We start from the raw sequence: 15,009 nt of genomic DNA, 5'->3' as shown, positions 1-15,009 counted from the left end.
AAGCTATTTGCTTTTCCTTTTTTTTTTTTTTTTTTTTTTGCCATTATAAAGAGCACTGCAGAGAATGTTCTGGTGAATAAACTGCTCAGAGTGGAATTGCTGGCTTCATTCATCCAGCAAATGTTGGTGGGGGGCCTGCTGTGTGCAGACACTGTTGTAGGCACCTTGGGACACAGTGAGCAAAAGACAGAAAAATCCCTACCCAGGCCAGCTGACCTTCTAGTGGGAAGATGGAAAAAAAATCAGAAATAAGCAAACTACGTGTAGTTTGCTTATTTCTATGTGAGAAGGTGCTTATTTAAACACTTAACGAATGGCCCTTGCCCACTTGGCCTCCCCGAGGGCCACAGGTGCGGGTCGTCAGTCTTGCTCTGCCCCGTCGGGGCCCCAGGAGACGCCCGCCTGGGGCAAGAGCAGGCTTCCTGCTTCCCCGGCTTGACGGCTGTCCTCTCGACCTTGTCCAGATCATGAGCGAGACCTTGAAAGACCCCGTGATCAAGAGATGCTGCGAGGCCCCGAACCGCCTCAGTGACCTGCAGAATGTCAGCGAGGGCCTGGAGAAGTGCCAGAAGAGCCTGAACGACTACCTGGACTCCAAGAGGAACGCCTTCCCCAGGTTCTTCTTCATTTCTGACGACGAGCTGCTGAGCATCCTGGGGAACAGCGACCCCCTCTGCGTCCAGGAGCACATCATCAAGGTCTGCGTAAGCTCTGTCACTCAGCTCCTCCGAGCTCTCTACACGGTTCTGTCCAACCCACAGGCGTAAGAGTGTGAAATGCCACTGGGGTTTTCACTAGAAGCGTAAGTCTGACCAAATCCACCATAGTCTGAAGTTACACCAGCACTCAGCTGCTATTTGTTGCTCTGTTTCCATGGCCCTCCGAGCAACATGTGTTTAGAGAAATTAAAACAAAACAGAAATACACAGACTAATATAGTAAGCAGAGAGGTAATACAGGAGAGTGGTTTAGCACACGGACTGTGGCGCGAGCTTTCTGGATTCAAATCCTGGCTCTGCGTGGATTTGCTGTGTGACCTTTGGCAAGTGACTTAACCTCTCTGGGCAACCATTTCCTTATCTGTAGTTGCAGATAACTCTAGTAGTTATCTGCTTCAGTGGGGTTGTTATAAAGATTAAATGAGTAAATATTTTTAAAGGACTTAGAGTAGTGCCTGCCTTACAATGTTCACTAAATCACCTTATCTCCTACCCAGAATTGACAGTTGTTACCATTTAGTCAACTTTTGCTTTGTCTTTCTCTTTTTTAAAATAAAGTTTTAGAGATAAAATTGACACACTGTTTGTCCCTCGTCCCTGTCCACACTTCTTCCTCCTGCTCTCAAGAGGCAGCCACTATCATGGCTCTGTTGTTAATTCCTTCCAGCCCGTGTTTTCATGCATTAATATAAACGGATGTGTCTCCGTGAGCAATATGGAATTTCCGGAAACGCAGCAGACAAAATGTCTCTGGTGATAGAGAACCAGAGCATGGCCAGAAGTAATCTTTGTTCAGCTAATCAAAGCTCTCTATTTAGCATCAGTCCAGAGCGAGGTTTCTCAGCCTTGGCACTATCAACATCGTGGGCCAGATAATTCTTTTCTGTGTGTTTGTATATGCGTGTTGGGGTGGGAGCGGGGGACTGTCCTGTGTACTGTAGGATGTTCAGCACCGTCTCTGGCCTCTACCCACTGGATGCCAGGGACATCCCTCTCCAGCCATGACAACCAAAAAGTCTCCAGACAATGCCCAGTGTCCCCTGGGGGCAAAATCCTCTGTGGCGGAGAACCAGCATTGTAGAGCCATTCCTTTACTCCAAATAAACAAAGCACTGAGGATCAAGTACTTACCGCCATAGTTTTCCTTTAATTAATGCTGATTTCCTTCTTCAAGGAAGAGTCATAGTTCTGATTGCATGTTTTCCTTTCTCAAAGGGGAGGCTTATATTCTGTTTCTACTTTCAGAAGCCAATATTTTACTGTTGTAGACAACTGTGTTGTTAGAAGTACTTCATTTACTGGTAGTCCCTTTTGCACACCTCTGATTTTATTCTTTAAAGCCTGTTGCCTTTCTCTCTTCCTCTCTGATCTGCAGAGTGCCTTGACTTAGCTATCGGCCCCCAGAGACTCATTTTCCTGAATATAGTTCTGATGGATAACAATGACAATAGCCAGTGAATGCCAAGTATATAATGAGCTGGCATTTCACGCACGTTTCTTGATTTGATCCTTTGACCTCATCTTGGTGTCATAATTAGGTTTATTCTAGGCTGAGAGAGGAGAAGCAACTTGTTCAGTGTCACCCATTTGGACAGTGGGGGAATTCAATGACTGGTCTCTAATTTCACAGCCTTAGGGTATTTAATCATCAGGTTATTCTTCTCCTGTGTTCAGCTGGTCCCCACGTCCAGGTACCTCTCCATCCCAGCATATGCCCTAGAATCTCAAGTGTGGGGAGGGAGTCTGTCTTCTCTTTCTTTTTGTTTAACCCAGGATAAACGAATGTGCCCAGTGAACGTTTGTCATTGGGTGAATGGACATCTATTTAGTGTGTGGTCTCTGTTGCTGTTGCTGGCACCCTGGCAGCTCTGGTGTGTGATGTGGCACCCTGGGCTGTTTTTGGCTTTCACAACCTAGTGAAGGTATTCCAGGGTGGCTTCTACCGCTGTATTGCAGATGTACGACAACATAGCACTGCTGAGGTTTAACGACGGGGACAGTGGAGAAAAACTGGTGTCTGCCATGATTTCAGCAGAAGGAGAGGTCATGGAGTTCCGGAAGATCATCAGGGCTGAGGGGCGTGTGGAGGACTGGATGACGGCAGTTTTGAATGAAATGCGAAGAACTAACCGGCTAATTACCAAAGAGGCTATTTTCAAATACTGTGAAGACAGAACCAGGTAGGATTGAAAATGTGACTGTGTGTTATTTATCATATTATTGGTCATAATGGATCAATTTTTAGGGTTTGGAGTAGATTGACTGACGTTTCAAATGAGGTTTTCTTTTCCTGCTGTAGCTAAATTAGCTGATACACATCTGTCCTTAAAGGATCAGCTGGTACGGCCCTTCTCAAACCGTCAACCCTGGACTGGCAGTGTCAGGGCCCCTGGGAGCCTATTAAAATGCGTGTTCCTGGGCCCCACCCCAAACCTCCCCCACCAGACACTCTGGGGATCTGGATTTTCGCAGGATTGCGGGGGATTCTGAGCTCAAGTGTGATAACCTAGTGACCCGATGAAACCAGGTGTTCATTAAGACGGATTCTGTATGTAGGTTAATGTGTAAAGTTGTTTCTGAAACTGTTAATGAATTTCAATCACTCTGATTTTTGTGGCCTGAGAAACTTCCAGGCACTGAGCTGAACCACACCTGATCCAGTTGCTAAGAGGGCTGACTTTAATGTGCAGCTGAACTCAAAGCACGTAAAGCATCTTTGGATAGCTTCCCAGGAGAGGTGTCGTTGTGGCGTATTGGGTGGGGCCTTCACGCAGACTTAAATTCTTTATTATTATGACAGCATGATCCTCTTGACTTTGCAAACTGAAAATGTCTGTTTAAGTAAGTGATCAGAACAGAGCATAATATCTGTATGATTAGGGTCTTGCTTTTCCTTAGACAATGTCCCATGTAGAAAATTGGTTTGCATCTTTAAGTGATCAGGTGTAGACAGACACCTTCAGTGGTGTCCTGGTAAAACTCCTAGCTCTCTGAAGAAAAGAACAAAAAAGCTTTGATTTAGAGCATTTGCCAATTCCCATGGTGTAAATATTCCCAGATGGCTGATTTTAAAGCTAAATGGAATAATGGTAAGAGGGTTAACACCCTGCTTGCAACATTTCTAGATATTTGACATGTAGCTCTCGTGAGCTGATAGGAGGTGGCCTGGGCACATCACAGGCTGCATCCATTCATTTAACTACACTTATTGGCTTCCTGCTGTGGGCTGATCACTGTGCTCAATGCTATTTCAAAACCGAACTAGACAGAAACTAGTGTCCTCCAGAAGTGGAGATCGCCGAGTATTTTTAAAGCTCTTCAGTGCTCCCAAATCACATGCATTTTGTGTCTGCACGTGTTTGTTTTCTCTGCATCATAACTTCTGCTTTGCCGGGGGCATTGCTCTGCGTGACAGCGTGTGGTTGGTGGAAGCCAGAGTAAGTGACTGCAACCTGATAAACTGGGAAAGAAATGTCCGAGCCACCCCTTTCCTCCCCCAAGTACCCCTCTAAGGTGAACTTGTTGCTTCTAAAGAAGGAGGTGAGCAGTTGAAATGATAACATTGATTCATTTGAGCGGACATGTTTCAGTGTCACTGAGAAGCCAGGCCCAGGCGCACGTACAGATACCGTCCTGTTCATCTTCGCTCTGCCCTGAGTCACTGTTTTCTCTGATCACACCTCTCCCGATTTCCGACTTCCTGAGGCTTGCTGTCTTTGGTAAGGTCCATGTTTATTCATCACTTCCGTGCCGTCCTCTGGACCCCCAGCTCCTTCGTTACCTCTCTCTTGGGTGTAGGGGTCATGCCTGGATGTCCTATTAGGTTTTAGAGGCACTGCATCATTTTAAAACAAGACATTAATGCCAAATGCTTTTTATTGTTTTATTTTATTTTTTTGCTTTTTTTTCCTTTTTCAGTTTTATTGGGTAGAATTATTACAGTTTGACGGCACATAGACATTATACTGCATGTAAACACATACATACAGTAGACTGCACATTGTTTTCGGTTCATATATATGTACTGATCATTGTTTCTAAGAACAGATTAGCACTTCAGCTTTTTAAACTTTTTGTTGTTTTAAATATTATTTTAAATTTATTTTGCTCTTGATTGTACCTCATGAAAAGAATGACTAGTAACTCACAGTCACTTTTACTGGATTGGAACTTACAGCTCTGTGTCCATTATTTTTTTTAAAGTACGATTTAGCAAATAAGTTTTCCCTAAATGTTTTTCAAGGCACTTACCAGCTTTGAAAATAGGTATCTCAGTGGAGGAAATCCAAGTGTCCAATAAACGTACAAAAAGAGGAGAGACTTCACTAGTCACCAGGAATCTGCAAATTAAAGCAGAATGAGATTTTTTTTTTTTTTTTTTTTTTTTACCTTTCAGATTGGCAAAAAACACAAAAGAATATTACAGTGCTGGAAAGGGTGTGGTGAGGGCAGCACTGTGCGTGGCTGGTGGGGGGCACTGGATTGCTACAACCTTTTGAAGTACTTTGGCCATTTCTATTAAAATAAACTACCAGAAAAGTGCCTTTGTGCTTTGGCCTGGTCGCCCTGCGTTTGGGATTCTGGTCTGTAACCCTGAAGCCGCTCTGACTCACCAGCGTGTGTGTAAAGCCGGGTTTCCCGCCCTCAGCTCTGCTGACATATGGGGCTGGATAATTCTTTGCTGTGGGAGACTGTCCCGTCCATTTTAGGGTGTTTAGCATCATCCCTGGTCTCTAGCACCCACTAGGTGCCAGTAATACCCCTTCCCCCAGTTGTGACAGCCAGAGGTGTCTCCAGACGGTGTCGCGATGTGGAAGGATGTTTAACACAGCGTTGCTTGCATTGGCAAGAGGACTGGAAGCAACTCGAATAGACAGCAGTAGGGAAACGTCTTGAGTAAATCGCGGTAACTTTCATGCTCTGAAATACCGCGCCGCTCCTGCAAGGACTGGGTGAGACCTGGGGCCGGCGACCTGGGCGCATGCGCGTTAGGACCAGTAAGCGAAAAAAACGCAACGCTGACTTTGGAGAAACAGCCCTCCCAGCCCCTCCTCCCCATTTGTGTGTCTTTAACTTTGAGCAGGTTGAGTGTGGTCAAAGAGAATTAATTTTTTGGTTGGAATTGTTAAAAAATTTAAAATTCTTACAATATGCCCATAATAGTAAGTTTTTAAAAATCTATAAAGCCACATCTTTAAAGTGATCTGGCATCTTTCTACACTGTCCTGCACCTGTAACTTTTTCATGTGCGTATGTCCGTGGGCCTGGTGTTTTGCTATCCAGCCAGAAGGGTCTTACGCTCCTGTTTCCCTGCCCCTCTTACTTTGCCTTCCCTGTTCCAGAGAAAGAAATCCTTTTTTCTGATATGCCTCTTTGATCTCTTTTAATCCAAAGGTTCCTCATTCATTGCTTTTTTCCCCAGTTGTGCATATATATAATATATATGTATTTAAGAGTCTTTTCCATTGTAAGTTATTATAAGACAGTGATATCACTCCCAGTGCTATACAGTAAATCCTTGTTGTTTATCTATTTTATATGCTAATCCCAACCTCCTAATTTATCCCTCCCCCTGCTTTCCCCTTTGGTCACCGTAAGTTTGTTTTCTATGTCTGTGAGTCTGTTTCTGTTTTGTAAATAAGTTCATTTGTGTCATTTTTTTAGATTCCACATATAAGTGATATCTTATGATGTTTATCTTTGTCTGACTAAACTCAGTATGATGATCTCTAGGTCTATCCACGTTGCCACGAATGACAATATTTCATTCTTTTTTATGGTTGAGTAATATTCCATTATATTAAGTTACTTCCCTGTCCTGGCTATTGTAAATAGTGCTGCTGTGAACATTGGGGTGCATGTATCTTTTGAAAATAGAGTTTTCTCCAGATATATACCCAGCAGTGAGATTGCTGGATTATATGGTAAGTATATTTTTAGTTTTTTAAGGAATCTCCATACTGTTCTCATAGGGGTTGCACCAATTTGCATTCAACCCACCAACAGTGTAGGAGGGTTCCCTTTTCTCCACACCCTCTCCAACATTTATTATTTGTAGACTTTTTGGTGATGGCCATTCTGACCAGTGTGAGGTGATACCTCATTATGGTTTTGATTTGCATTTCTCTAATAATTAGTGAAGTTGAGCGTCTTTTCACATGCCTCTTGGCCCTTTGTATGAAAGAAATAGATTCTTAATGGCATCGTTTTCGGTACCAATCCCTGGGAAAAATCTCATAAGGATGTGCTTTTCCTTTAGGGTTGACTGGATGCTCCTGTACCAAGGGATGGTGGTGCTGGCTGCCAGCCAGGTGTGGTGGACCTGGGAGGTAGAAGATGTCTTCCGCAAAGTGCAGCAAGGGGAGAAGCAGGCCATGAAGAACTACGGCCAGAAGATGCACTGGCAGATCGACCAGCTGGTCACGCGGATCACCACGTCCCTGAGCAGAAACGACAGGAAGAAATACAATACCGTCCTGATCATCGACGTGCACGCCCGCGACACAGTTGACTCTTTCATCCGGGGCGGGTGAGGACCTTCCCGGGGCACTGGCGTCTCCGGCTTCTCTCAGCCGCTCTCCTTCCTCCTCCTCGGCCACCATCTCTTCCACTGCATCTGTCTCCCTCTAACCTTGTCCCCCGTCGCCCATCTTCCAGCATTCTCGAGGCCCGGGAGTTTGAATGGGAGAGTCAGCTGCGGTTTTACTGGGACCGAGAACCGGATGAGCTGAACGTCCGTCAGTGCACGGGGACCTTCGGCTATGGGTATGAGTACATGGGCTTGAACGGGAGGCTGGTCATCACGCCCCTCACGGACCGGATTTACCTGACTCTCACTCAGGTGCGCGGCGCCCTTGTTCTCGCCGTTATCGCTCACCTGGGGTTATGTGTTTCTCTCGCGGGGTGACTGTGCTCATTGTGATGTATGTGTGCTGGGTTGACCAGTGTTCCCTGCCCCAAATTCATGTCTGCTCGGAACCTCGGAATATGCTCTTATTGAGAAATAGGGTCTTGGGGGATTTAGTTAAGGACTGGGGGTGAGGACATCCTGGATTAGGGCCCTAATGCCAACGACTGGTGTCCTCGTAAAAGAGGAGAGAACACATAGACGCAGGGGAGGTGATGTGAGGATGGAGGCAGAGACGGGAGGGACGAGGCCACAAGCAGGGACCGCTTGGAGCCACCAGGAAGGACCCTCCCTAGAGCTTTTGGAAGGAGTGTGGCCCTGCCTGCATCTTGACTTCAGACTCGTAGCTTCCAGAACTGTGCAAGAACACATTTCTGTTGTTTTAAGCCACCCCGTTTGTGGTACTTTGTTATGGCGGCCCCAGGAAACAAGTGCTGTTGGTAAGGGATGTCATTCTTAAAAAATCTGTAAAAGAGTCTAAGTTTGGAATATGGCCTGATTGCCACCTTTTGGGATTGGGCTGTTGCAAGTTCAGGAGGCCTCTAACACCACCGTCAGATTCAGTTGTTTGCTGAAAGGAGTTACAGAATTCAGTAAAGCCACTAGAGTCAATGGTTATAGTTTTTACAGCCAGTGAATGCAGATCAAAATCAGCAATAGGAAAAGACGTAGGACAGGGTCCAGGAGAGACCAGGCTTGAAGCTTCACTTGGCTCCCCAGTGCCGCTGTGCAGACAGCATTATTTCTTCCAGCAACTCTGTGTGGCCATGTGCGTGAAGTGTGCCACCCAGGGACGCTCACCTGAACCTCGGTGGCCAGGGTTTTAACTGGGGGCTGGTTCTGCAGACACGACTGACCACACAAATGGTTGACCTTAGTCTCCAGACCCTCCAAAAGTCGACCTGATACCACGTGGCCCAAGGCTCCCACCATAATCACATTGTTAGATTGTCCAGCGGGGCTCAAAGTCCCCAGGTAAACAAGGACCCTCTTCTCAGGCAGGACGTTCCAGCTCCTAGGATCTGGCCCTTTCTTTGGGCAAGATGTACATGTGTCCATGAGCCCCAACTGTGGGAACTGCTGGGCATTGTCCTCAGGGTGGGTACAGATTCCAGCACAGTGCTCGGTTCCTGGTGCGTGGGTCCCTGTGTAATGTGGGGAAGCGGGTGGTCCATGGAAGTCAGTGGAGAAACACAGAAATGTTAAAGATGGTGATTGTCAGGAAAGGTGTAAACTTGTTCATTGCCATTTATATATTCCCCACTGGGAATTGACACCTGTTTCCTTATGTGAATCAGACAACATGTGTTTTGCATTTGGCTTCTAACAGGCACTGTCCATGTATCTGGGCGGGGCCCCTGCTGGCCCAGCGGGTACTGGCAAAACCGAGACCACCAAGGACCTGGCCAAAGCCTTGGGTTTGCTCTGTGTTGTAACCAACTGCGGCGAAGGCATGGATTACAAAGTAAGGCCCTGGTGCCCCCTCTGGTGGTGTCTTATTATGCAGAGAGCTAAAAATGGGACACAGATGGAAAGGCATTTCGTCTCCTACGCTTCTGTGAAATGACATGGTGAAAGCTGCAGGAATTTAGTAGAAAACTTTCACCTTCACAGTCTCAGAACTTAGATGTGTCTGCTTTGCTGGCAGCATGTAGAGCAAGAGTTCCAAACTCAGTGCCCACCAGAGTCGGATAGGTAATGTAAATACATAAAGCCGCAGACAGAGGCAATAGAGAGTGGTGGGGACTGTGGCCAACTGGAGAGCAATGCTCCAGCTAAAGGGGGAGCCACTGTTCAGCTTAGGTTAATGGTTGCCACTCGGAAAAGTGGAGCTCGTGTTGCTAGATTTTCCAGCATCTCTAGAGAAGCCAGAAATCTGGGTTTTTACATTAAAATCCTTAATTTGCGACATCCTTTGAGTGGGAGCTGGCCCCTGAGAGGCCTTGGAAGTCTTGCCTGAAAGAGCCATCAGAGGCGTGGCAGGCTGACCGCTTCTCGGCCAGCGTGGTGCTCGTTGTTTGCCTTGAATTTAGAAAACTATATCCACGAACGGGTTGCATCCAGTTTTAAAGGTGAAAGTTGCCCTGGTCCTGCCATTCCTTTCATCCTAGGCCGTTGGGAAGATTTTCTCGGGCCTGGCTCAGTGCGGGGCTTGGGGCTGCTTTGATGAGTTTAACCGCATCGACGCCTCCGTGCTCTCGGTCATCTCGTCTCAGATTCAGACGATCCGAAATGCTCTGATTCATCAGTTAACCACATTCCAGGTGAGGATAAGTGCGAAGCCCACCTGGATCGTGTCCCCAAGGTGGACACGTGCTGTGTTAGCTCTGAAACATGAGGCGGTGGGCAGTTGTCTGTCCAGATCAGGCTCCCCGTAGATGAAGAAATGCCGGACTTTTGTTTTCAAATTGAGACCGTTGGGTTTCCCCAGATTACTAGCATCTTTGACAGTTATGGAGTGTAATAGTCTAAGAACTTCAAAGTAATTCCAGACCTGTGACGAATGGTTGTAGATGGGGAGGGAGGGCACTATTCTTAAATAAGTGATGTTGTAAAGCCCCGTTTTAAGGACAAAATATATTGTTAGTGACTTCCCAAGTCTAAGAAAAAAATGACTTAAAAAAACCAGTCAAAATGTCTTCAGTAGAAATTATCACCATGAAGAAGAAATTTTGCCTTCCTACCTGGTAGAGTTAGGACATTGTAATGAATGGGATTTTAAAGGTTGTTATCCAAGTGAGGAGGCAAATTAATTTTTTTTTTGAGAATTCACCAATCTCTCCCCATCTGAGAATACATTTGCAGACTCAAGTTTGGGAAGTCTGCGTTAAACTACATCAGATTAAGCTGGATCGGAAGGTGGAGAAACATGATCTTACGGAATTTAGGGAGCCCAGTGTGGGTTCTCCGACAGTAAGGACCAGAGTGGCCGGGCCATTTCCCCGAGCTGGGGTCCTCTGTGGTCCCAGGTGGCTCTGCTGCTCCTCTGGCCAAAGTCCTTGACCCTGCGAGCCCTGCACTCTCATCACCTCCCGTCCCTTGCTCCGCAGACATCCCAGGCCCTGGGACACCATATGCGTCCCTGTCTGCCCGAAATTGTCCTTTCTTCTCCTTTACCTGAAAATTCTGGTACATCCTCTGGGCCTCCCCAGAGCCTCACCGGGAGGTTCAGGACCCAGATCCAGCCTGGGTTGGTGAGGATTCCATTCCGGGCACCTCTGTGGCCCTGGCACCCAACCTGCTTTCTCCCACAATGTCAAGGCTCATTGTCAAGAGATACTGTTAAACATTTGAGGAGTCCAGGAAAGCTTCTGGGTGGATTTCTATTAATTAGCTCTTCTGAAATATTTTAGGGCTGAGCTTACTACTCCCATTGGAGGCAAATTTAACCTAATGCATTTGGGTTTCTCAAAGCTGTGTTTTCAAGAGCAGGCCTGTCTGTTGCTCCAGAGGGTGATCTGGGACTCACGTGGGACACTGAGGACTGGGTGAGGGTGATCTCAGTGCAGACCAGGAAGATAAGACAGTGGCCTCCGTTTTTGGGGAGCATCAGCTATCTGCTGGGTGGCCCTCTTGTCACTGAGACAGCCTGTGCCTCATAAAGATAGAGCATTCTGTCTTTTCTCTGGTGGACCATTAGAAGAAATGAAATGGTAAAATCTTAGTAGGGAGGAAAGTTAAGATACTTGAAATTCAACTGTAGGCTAATGAGACTCAAAACTTAGAGATTTCTGCATTTGGTTGGTACACGGGCACCTGGAGGACAAAGGCTGGTTTCTTGAGGGATGCTGAGGAGGGATTCTGTAGGAAGGGTCCACGTGACGTCCAGGCACTGAGACGGAGGTGAGGGTGGGAATGCGGAGAGAAATGACAACTGACATGAATGAAAAGCCACTTTGTGTGAAGCAGCGGGCTGGGTGCTCCTGAATATGTTGTCTCATTTAATTGCCACGAGCTCGCAGAAAAGGAAACTTAGACTCAGAGAGGGTAAGTGACCTGTTGGGGGTCACACAGCAGCCTCAGATTCACCCCAGGCTACACCCTTTCCCAACATCAGCTACTTCTCAAGTGGACAGACCCTTGATTCAGATCTGAGTTTGGGGGTCAACTGAGGCTTGTGCCCCCAGAACACCTGGGTCACAAGCACAAGGACTCTGCATTTGTCACCAGGAAAGGGAAGGAGACACATGGTGGTGCTGGCCTCGTATGCAGTCCTCCTTTCCCCTTGGTGGGGTGGCTGGCAGCGTAACCCTCCTTCCTTCCCCTCGTTCTCCAGTTTGAAGGGCAGGAGATCTCCCTGGACTCGAGAATGGGCATCTTCATCACCATGAACCCCGGCTACGCGGGCCGCACGGAGCTGCCCGAGTCGGTGAAGGCCCTCTTCCGGCCCGTGGTGGTGATCGTGCCGGACCTGCAGCAGATCTGTGAGATCATGCTCTTCTCCGAGGGCTTCCTCGGGGCCAAGGTGAGGCCACGCCAGCGCCGGGCGCCCAGAGCTCCCCGCTGGGTCTGCTTGCAGGCCGGGGCTCTGGGAGCTTCCTTCTGGGAGGCTTTTCAAATTGTTTCGCTTTGTCTCTCTCCCTCCCTTTCTCGCTTTTTAAAATTACAGCTTTTATTTTGGCATCACGTGACTCACAACAGGTGCCCCTCTCCTGGCTTCCCCCAGTGATAACATCACACCCAGGAAACTGATGTGGCCGCAGTGCCGCTCACAGACTGTATCTGAATTCCAGCAGGTTTCACCTTCTCTCTCTCTGGTGTGTGTGTATCTTTCTGTGGCATTTTATCACACCTGTGGTGTAACTGGTGCCACAATCCAGATACAAAACTGTCCCATCAACACAGAGAAACTCCCTCGTGTCACCCCTTAACAGTCACAGCCTGCCCCCGACTCTAACTCCTCACGGCCACCAATCATTCTCTATCACTATAATTATGTCACTTCTAGAATGTTCTATTCACGGAATCCTATAATGTGTAACCCTTTGAGATGGGCTTCTTTCACTCAGTGCCCTTGAGAATATGTGGCTTTAAAAAATGTATCTGGGGGGAGGGGATAGCTCAGTGGTAGAGCATGTGCTTTGCATGCACAAGTTGGACCTTACTTAATGCCACATACAAAAATAACTCAAAATGGATCAAAGACCTAAATGTAAGACCTAAAACTATAAAACTCTGAGAAGAAAACACAGAGGAAATTTTTCATGACATAGGACTTGGCAAAGATTTCTTTGATATGATATCAAAAGACAACAAAAGAAAAGAATAGATAAATTGGACTTCATAAAAATAAAAAAATACCCACGTAACTCCTTTATTATCTCTTAAAATATGTATACAAAGATTATGCACATATGCTTTCCCAGAACGTTCTGGAAAAAGTATGAAATAGTGAATACTTTTAACATAACGTTGTTGAACAACATAACGTTGTTATGTTGCTTCTCTGAAATTTTTTGGTAAAGGCCAATCCTCCTATGTAGATTTTGAGCCAGAGTGGAGAGACCTCTGGTTCTTAGTTTTCATGAGCAAAATTCCCGTGCCATCTGTAGGGACCAGAAGATCTTGAATCCTTTTTGTAGACCAGGTGGCTGACTTGTCCTAAAAAACGGTTACAGGAGAACTTTAATAACATGATGAGGTCAAAATAAACAAGAAGCAAATTTCTGGGCTGTGATCGCTATGATTTTAAAAAGTTGGATGAATTCTGTTTTTTAAGATGCTTAAGATTTTCCTCGGCTTTCAAGGACTGTCATCCAATTTTGGTAAGGGCTGGCGTTCTTTTAAATTAGTCCCTAATTTGTCAGTGTTAACAACAGAGGACCCATCCTGGTGTTTGTTAGAGGCAAGATTTGCTTGTTTGTCCAGTGGCTTCAGCTGAACATCTTTATGTCAGTTCGCTTTGCGTAAGGATGTTCTGGTGCTTTCAGGTCATTTTCTTCACTTATTTTGTATTGTCCTTTATCACAAAAGACTCTGGCCAAAAAGATGACCATTCTGTACAAGCTGGCCCGGGAACAGCTCTCCAAGCAGCATCATTATGATTTTGGACTCCGAGCCCTGAAGTCGGTGCTGGTGATGGCTGGTGAGCTGAAGAGAGGTTCTTCTGACCTCAGGGAGGTAGGGGCCACGCGCACTAAGTCCTCTGGGTTTCCATTCGGTTCACGTGTATCTGGGAAACGCTAGGGTGGAGGTGACGGGCGGGGAGTACCGTTCTCAAGGGAAAGTTTTATTCTTAGCTGAGCTGTCACCTCATTTAGTTGTCTGGCTTCCGTTCGGTCTTACCCATCGTGTTGTTTCCTTCCGATTTGACTTACTACCCTAAGGTCAAGGTGTGTCTTCACGGTGCTGTTTGCGATGCTTCGATGATAATAATCAGTCTGTGATGGCAGGATGGTGGGGTGGGGAGAGGGTGGGATAAACAAAATTCTCGAGAAAGCACAAGCATGAGTTTTTCCCTCTTTACAATGGAAGCCAGAGGGGTGTTCACATTTCTTTCAGGTGGGACTTCCTCCAAGATAGAGTCTGTCAGTGCCACTCTGTGGGCAACAGGCTCGCGTGTTTCCCTAGAGACTGTCCTTGAACTGCTTTATGTTTTACGTTTCACATACAATTTCATTTTCTATTTCATAAGAGGGTTCTAGACTAGGCCCGGGGGCTTCCAGAAACATCTTTGAATACGTCTGTGTTTCGTCCCGTCCAGGACGTGGTGCTGATGAGAGCCCTTCGAGACATGAATCTGCCCAAGTTCGTGTTTGAAGACGTTCCTCTTTTCCTGGGCTTGATTTCTGATCTGTTTCCTGGGCTGGACTGCCCGCGGGTTCGCTACCCCGATTTCAACGATGCTGTGGAACAGGTGCTCCAGGAAAATGGCTACATCGTCTTACCTGTCCAGGTAAAACGGTGCTGAAGACGAGAGTTCGCTGACTTTTTCTGGGTCCTTTCCATTTTTTTTTTCATTAAAAAGATTGTGGTAAAATACATGTAACATTTACCATCTTAACCACTCCCCACCACTCCCCTCCACTTTTTTTTTATTGTGGTAAAGTACATATAACATAAAATTTACTGTCTTATCCATTTTTTAGTACAGTTGAGTCATGTTAAGTGTAGTCACACTGTTGTGAAATAGATCCTAGAACTCTTTCATCTTGCAGACCTGAAACTCTGACCCCATTAAACAATAACTTCTCCCAACTCCCCTCCCTCAGCTCTCAGTAACCTTGAGTCTGCTTTCTGTCTGTATGAATTTGACTCCTCCAGGTGCCTCATATGACTGGCATCACACAGTGCTTGTCCTTTTGTGTCTGGCTTATTTCACTCGGCATCATGTCCTCAAGTTTCACCCATGTTGTATCCTGTGTCAGAATTCTCTTCCTTTTT

At 46.4% G+C, this 15,009-nt stretch overlaps 1 protein-coding gene across 1 annotated transcript in view; it reads left to right on the top strand.

The window, feature by feature from the left end:
• DNAH10 (dynein axonemal heavy chain 10) overlaps nucleotides 1-15,009 on the top strand; it is a 120,609-nt gene that overhangs the window by 50,944 nt on the left and 54,656 nt on the right. Inside the window, exons 29-37 of the mRNA XM_032471301.1 lie at nucleotides 465-698; nucleotides 2,676-2,899; nucleotides 6,979-7,248; nucleotides 7,377-7,560; nucleotides 8,957-9,091; nucleotides 9,738-9,890; nucleotides 11,903-12,091; nucleotides 13,600-13,746; nucleotides 14,330-14,521. Coding sequence (XP_032327192.1) covers nucleotides 465-698; nucleotides 2,676-2,899; nucleotides 6,979-7,248; nucleotides 7,377-7,560; nucleotides 8,957-9,091; nucleotides 9,738-9,890; nucleotides 11,903-12,091; nucleotides 13,600-13,746; nucleotides 14,330-14,521 — 1,728 coding nt within the window. The remainder of the gene's footprint in view (nucleotides 1-464; nucleotides 699-2,675; nucleotides 2,900-6,978; nucleotides 7,249-7,376; nucleotides 7,561-8,956; nucleotides 9,092-9,737; nucleotides 9,891-11,902; nucleotides 12,092-13,599; nucleotides 13,747-14,329; nucleotides 14,522-15,009) is intronic.

The sequence above is a fragment of the Camelus ferus genome, chromosome 32 (genome assembly GCF_009834535.1).
Source record: "Camelus ferus isolate YT-003-E chromosome 32, BCGSAC_Cfer_1.0, whole genome shotgun sequence".
Classification (NCBI taxonomy): Eukaryota; Metazoa; Chordata; class Mammalia; order Artiodactyla; family Camelidae; genus Camelus; species Camelus ferus.
The sequence above is the reverse complement of the archived record's forward strand: the minus strand, read 5'-3'. Positions and strand labels throughout refer to the sequence as shown.